The sequence below is a fragment of the Rhinolophus hipposideros genome, assembly GCF_964194185.1.
Source record: "Rhinolophus hipposideros genome assembly, chromosome: 4".
NCBI lineage: Eukaryota > Metazoa > Chordata > Mammalia > Chiroptera > Rhinolophidae > Rhinolophus > Rhinolophus hipposideros.
Genome location: NC_138050.1, coordinates 12,266,084 through 12,272,858, shown reverse-complemented (window position 1 = coordinate 12,272,858; position 6,775 = coordinate 12,266,084). Strand labels below are relative to the sequence as shown.

Below are 6,775 nucleotides of genomic sequence, written 5' to 3'. Positions count from 1 at the left end.
GCACAATATTATGCATTATTGTGCTGAAACAACAGTAAAAAGGGTTAGTAAGCTTTAGATTTTAAATGTGGATCACAGCAACGACCTAAATTAGTTGGCCTTTACTGCCATGACTACCTTGCTTCTCACTGCCACAAAGAAAAGGTTTTACCTACAAAGATGCACTGACCACTAGTTCCACACCTTTTGTCCCACTTTATCAATAATAATACCTCATTTATTTCATACTACTGGGAAATAAATTGCTCAATATAAATTAGCTGTACAGATAAATGTAATTCATTCCTTCAGGAAACAAAAGGGCTTTTTTGATTGTTAAAATCATATTTTATTTATTTATCAAGCATATGTTATTGATAGTCTAAGTTCAATACTCTGTGGTATTGAAAGAATACAAAATTAAATCCAACACATATCTTAGTCTCAATAGTTAATTTAAATGAATAAGGATTTAAAAGAAATAATTGCCACAAGAAATACTTCAATAATGTGCTATAAAAGACATTATATGTGGAGAGCAAGGAAAATTAGGGAAAGATTTCCAGGGAAATGGTGTTATATGAAATGGAACATAACAGTAGGGTTGATTTTAAGACCTACAGCTGTGATCGAGGCGTGGCAAGTAAATGTATTTCATGCCAGAGACTGAACATTCGGAAAGGAAAAGATAAAAAAGTGAAACATGTGTATTAGCTCAGTTTTGCCAAAATAAAGGGTATAAGTAAAAAGCTGAAAATAAAATCCAAATCATGAAAAACTAAGCTAAAAATTGTATTCTGTAGTTAATGAGATGCAAACGATTGGCTTGTTGGCTTGAGCGGTAAAATAATATGAGCAGGAATGTAAATCAGATATTAGTGTGTAAAACAGCTTATAAGAGGAAGATACAAAGGATCCAAGGTTAGGGGAGAGCAATATGAAAAATTTAAGTAGCAAGTATATAAGTTTTTTTAAAAAGACATATTACAGAGCTACAAAATATATGGTATGAAAATTGAACTGATATAAAGATCAAAAAGGGGATGAAGAACAAACAAGATATGGAGAAAAGCATAGGGAATGGAGTCAATGGAATTGTAACAACTATATAGGATGTCAGAGGGGTAATAGATTGGGGGCAGGAGCGTTATCGCTCTGTGAGGGATATAAATATATAATCATGTTGTTTTGTACACCTGAAACTAATATAAAAAATAGAGAGATATAAACTCCAAAAGAATAAATAAATAAAACTATGGGTTTTAATAGAAAAAGAAGAAACAAATCTGGCTTCAGTCTCCACTATTATGAAGATGGTAGGCCTCTTAAACAAAACAGAGGGTTTAAGAACAGGAATGTATACATGTGGAACTGGAAGTGGTAAATTCAGTGTTACATATTCTGAGGTTGACTGACCCAAAAGACATCCACATAGCAATATATCATAGGTAGATGAAAAATAAGAATAAAAGCTCTGGAGATAAGAATAAGAGTGGAAAGCTGTCATGAAACTGAATAAAAATTACTATAAAATATAAAAACTCCACAAAAGCACAGATATCTGTTTTGCTCAGTGTCATATCTCAGTGCCCACTACCGTGTCTGGTACTCAGTAAATACACAATACAGCAGTCCCCCCTTACAGAGAGGGATACGTTCCAAGACCCCAGTAAATACCTGAAACCTCAGATAGTACCAAACTATATATACTATGTTATTTCCTATCCATGTTTTCACATATACATATATACCTATGATAAAGTTTAACTTATAAATTAGACACAGTAGAGGTGAACAATAATTACTAATAATAAAACAGAACAATTATAACAATGTACTCTAATAAATTTGGAGGGATGTGGTCTATGTCTCTCTCTCTCTCTCTCTCTCTCTCTCTCTCTCTCTCTCTCTCTCTCTCTTTTTCTCTCTCTCCCTCTCTCTCTCATAATCAATGAGATAACCAATAAGCAAGATGGCTACTAAGTGACTAAAGGGGTAACCTATACAGCACAGATAACCTGAACAAACAGATGATTCTCCTCTCGGGTGGGATGGAGCAGGAAGACTCAAGATTTAATCACACTATTCAGAATAGTGCACAATTTAAAACTTATGGAATTGTTTATTTCTGGAATTTTCCATTTAGTATTTTGGGACCACCGTTAACTACGGGTAACTGAAACCTCAAAAGGAGAAATTGTGGATCGGGGGATCTACTTACTAAAGTATTTACTAAAAGAATGCCACAGAATATATCACAGTGAGAGAGAGAGAGAGAGAGAGAGAGAGAGAGAGAGAGAGAGAGAGAGAGAGAGAGAGAGAAAGACATAGACCACATCCCCCAAAATTTATTAGAGTACATTGTTATAATTGTTCTGTTTTATTATTAGTAATTATTGTTCACCTCTACTGTCAGAGAGAGAGAGAGAGAGAGAGAGAGAGAGAGAGAGAGCCTTATCTTTTTTATGTCAAAAGTTAGACATAAAAGTGGAAAGAGGATGAAGAATCAGAGAAAAGCTTTAGTTGTCATAAGAAAATGAATAAAAGAGACTATTTCAGCAGTCATAATGGTGAATTGTGTCATTCTCAACAGGAATATTTACTTATACCTACCTTGCGTGGTTGAAAATCGTATTTCACACAGTGCTGAAAACCTTTTCCTTTGGACTTCAGTGATGTGACTATAAGACAGTTGCCAACAAAATGGGCAGAGTAGCCAACTCCTTTGCTAGTACGAAAACTATAAAGAAAACTGAGAATAGTATAATATCCTCTGATACAAAGAACTATATATCTAAAGATTATTATCTAAATAACATAAAACATTATTATAAAAATAAAACTCATTCCCTATAGAGGGCTATTATATGTACCAAATAAAGACTAAAGCATAAAAGATTTAGAAAACAATATGGAATTTAAATTGGGAAAATAGAAGACTTTAGAACCTTTTAAAATTTCAATTTAAAATACTACAAATACATTAAAACAAATTAATGGCCCATTTTATATCTACCTTTAAGGATTATCTGAATAGCAAATACAAAAATCATTTATACAGTTAATGTTTTCAAAAACAACTCAGTCTCTAATTCTAGTATATCTATGAAAATAGCTTACAAATTATAAATAATGTCAGAGACAACTTTGAAATATAATATAGATGCAAAGGAGTACATTTTTATTTTTAGTTAAAAGAATTATGTAACTATGAAATACACTTATTTTCTTCTAGAGAAAAACTCCTCCTAGCTATGAATTCAATTACAGTATTAAAAAAAATTATAATGGAAGGAGAACTGACTCTGGGTGGTGAACACACAATGGGATTTATAGATGATGTAATACAGAATTGTACACCTGAAATCATGTAATTTCATTAACAATTGTCACCTCAATAAATTTTTTAAAAAATTATAAATGCTTTGAAAAATAACAGTACTATTGAAATAAATATACGTGGTCCTACAATGACCATTCTGAAGTTCAACCCCATTTGTTTGGAAGTTTACATGTTTGTTTAAAACTCCCTCTCACTGCTATCCATAAATAATCTTTTATAATAAGCTTACAAGCTATAAATAGACCACATTTTCGCAACTTATTTCAGTCAGTCATTGTACAAAAATCACATTCAATATTATCGTTTCATTAAATCCTATATGATAGGTATTACTATTGTCTTCATTTTACGGTCAAAGACACCAGGATAAACCGTAAACAGTGAAGACAGGAGTTAAATGCAGGCAGTCTTATTTCAGAGCATTGCAAGTATTAAATGAGTTAATACATGTAAGTACTTGCAATACCTAGTATATAGTAAGGCAATCAATGAAGTTTACGTTCCTATTGTACATTATGGGTAACCGGAAATTACCAAGCTCCTTACAGGTCCACCCATCGCTGGGTTGAGCAACCCACTCTGATAGTTACCTATCAAATAATTAATCTTATCCGATTATAATTTCTTACATGGTTATTATTATTAATATTTTAAAGCATGTCTTAATTATGCTCACAAAACAAAGTAAAAAGGCAGAGTGAATGAAATCGGGTAGGAGATTAGTGTCTTTCTCTCCACGATCAGGAACCAGCATCTTCACTAAGAATTGATCTATACTGATACACTAGACAAAGAAGGCCTGCAACCCTTCCTTCTTCAACTGAAATTGGAAAACGTAAGACAAACTGTAACTGGAAAAAAACACAGTGAGACAACAGCAAAAAGTAAGTTAAATAAACTGACTTAACTGTATCTTTATAATATTAACATACATATTCTAATATATATTAATGTTGTATTTCATTTACTCTGTTGCCTTGATATTTATATATTTACAAAATTGAACTACTTAAGTCAAAGTGCTAAAATTAAATATATTACTTACCAATAAAGATAAGGTTTATCCTTATCAACATTAATGTTATTTAATGGATCCATACGAAACCAAGTGTTTAGGGTGAAGCCATTCTGATAAGGCCACTTTGCAATAGGAGGCAATGCAATTGCCTACAAGGCAATGAGAAAAGACACAAAAGTATCAGTTAAAGAAAACGTGACAGTAACTATAGTCAAATATGGATTTTACAGATTAAATAGTGAAGGCATAAATATCAGAAAACTATGGACAAATATAAAAATAGAAATTATTATCTTATTAATAGTCTACAAATATTACTCATTGACTATATTGCATTTTTAATTACTCAATGAATGATGTTTCATGTCTATGTTACACAGGTTTCAGACTATACTCCAGAAGTCCTCCTCCAGTTTCACCAATATGTGTCTTACACGTCTCAGAATTTTCAGCTTTCTATGGTTTATGTTAGGTTTTCAGTAATACTTCATTTTATTAAAGAAGGCTGAATCTTTAAATCCAAAAACAATTAGGTGAGAGAATATTAATGGGAGCAACACTAAACAAATATAAATATTAATAAATAATGCTCAGAATACTGAAATGAAGGAAGAGAAAGAATGAGTTTTATTATACAGAAACTTAACTGAAATTGATGACTAGAAAGGATTCAGATCCACTCATAAGGTAAGAAAGGAATAATACAGTACTCAAGTGATACTAGCAATTAAAAAAAAAAAATCTAGCCATTGTAAGGAAAAAATGAGAAACTGGCTGAATGCTTGACTTGATGTCAACAAACATCTGAGTGGATTTATTTATCTTCCTATGAGGTACTCAAATTTCCATGCCATAAAAGGTAATTATCCATTATGATTTGATAACTGTTCTGCTCCACCAAATAGATCCTTCATATTGCTGAAAGGATAATAACTTTTCTCAAATATAAATAGTTCCATATTAAAAATTCTCTGCATTTAAAATAAAGCTTGAATTTCTTCAGGTTATACAAGACTCTTCACACACCCTATGGCTCCAACAAACCCTTTTGATATTATGCACTCCTACTATCTACTCCACATTGCAAAGTACACCTAAATATGTCAGCTGTCCCACCTGATCTATTACAACTCCCCTTTTTGTATATGATGTTGCTTCTGTCCATAAGACTTCTTCCATCAAAATCCCAATCATCCCTCAATTCCAGGCTAATGTGTCCCTCTTTGTAAAGCTTTCCTGGACATCATCACTCCAGCTTAGTTTCTCTTTTCATGTGCTCCCATAGTACTTAGCACCTAAATCTACACTCGTTTATTATAAAAAGCTCTTTTTTGCATCTGTCTACTCATAAGAGTTCCTCAAGAGTAAGGAATATAATTCAGACTCCCAGTATGTGACATAAGACATAGAAAACATTCAATATGTGGTCAATGGAAAAATCTCAAAGTGGCAAAGTTTATAAGTGCTTTTTGTTTGAAAAATAAAAACAAAACAGAAATATACACAGATACACATATACAATTTCAAATAAAGATTCAAATGCTAAAATTGAATTAAAATTTCCCATACATTGTTCTTTCAGATCTTAATGTTAAATTAATTAGTTCAAGCAGTTTAATAGTCAATAAGCCTTCCTTAACTTTTTACAAAGGGAAAGATTTAAATTTCATTTATTTTTATTTGTTTGCTAGTAAAATGCAATTCTTGCCAAGTTTACTACTGGTTAATACCGTATTTCCCCGAAAGTAAAACCTAGCTGGACAATCAGCCCTAATGCATCTTTTGGAGCAAAAATTAATATAAGACCAGGTCTTATATAACATTATTATATTACATTATGTATTATATATTATATAAGACCCGGTATTATGTTATGTTATGTTATATTATATTAAATTATATTATATTATAATGTTATATTATGTTATATTATATTATATTATATTATACCTGATAACATAGTATAGTATAGTATAGTATAGTATATTGTGTTATATATTATATAAGATCTGGTCTTATACTAATAAAATAAGACTGCGTCTTATACCAATTTTTGCTCCAAAGGGTGCATTAGAGCTGATTGTCCAGCTAGGTCTTATTTTCAGGGAAACACAGTACCTTTGTAAGTTTCACTACACCAGCATTCACTTACTATAGCTGCTTCAGAGTACCAAGGTAAACAGGAAAAATATTTATTGAGGACACTGGAATAGTAAAGTGAAGCTACAGAATTACAGAATTGTATAAACTACTTAACATGTATGTTAATTTGTTCTTTTTGTTTTGTTTTGTTTTTACCTATAACCATATCAATTGTAAGCTCTTTATTTCCTTTTTCCTTAAAACTTTGAATAAAACACAACTGGCCCGGTGTTAGATTCAGTATTTTCAACCCTTTGCCAAGACCACCATACTCAACTGCACTTTCACATCAG

The 6,775-nt window shown here is 31.5% G+C and overlaps 1 protein-coding gene across 4 annotated transcripts in view; it reads right to left on the bottom strand.

Annotated features, from left to right (window-relative positions):
• The window catches only part of NBEA (neurobeachin), a 656,028-nt gene that overhangs the window by 569,727 nt on the left and 79,526 nt on the right, over positions 1 to 6,775 (bottom strand). For all 4 annotated transcript variants that reach the window (XM_081046841.1, XM_081046842.1, XM_081046843.1 and 1 more), the window contains exons 5-6: positions 4,368 to 4,489; positions 2,593 to 2,719 (exon numbers count right to left, since the gene is read on the bottom strand). In XM_081046841.1, coding sequence (XP_080902967.1) covers positions 2,593 to 2,719; positions 4,368 to 4,489 — 249 coding nt within the window. The remainder of the gene's footprint in view (positions 1 to 2,592; positions 2,720 to 4,367; positions 4,490 to 6,775) is intronic.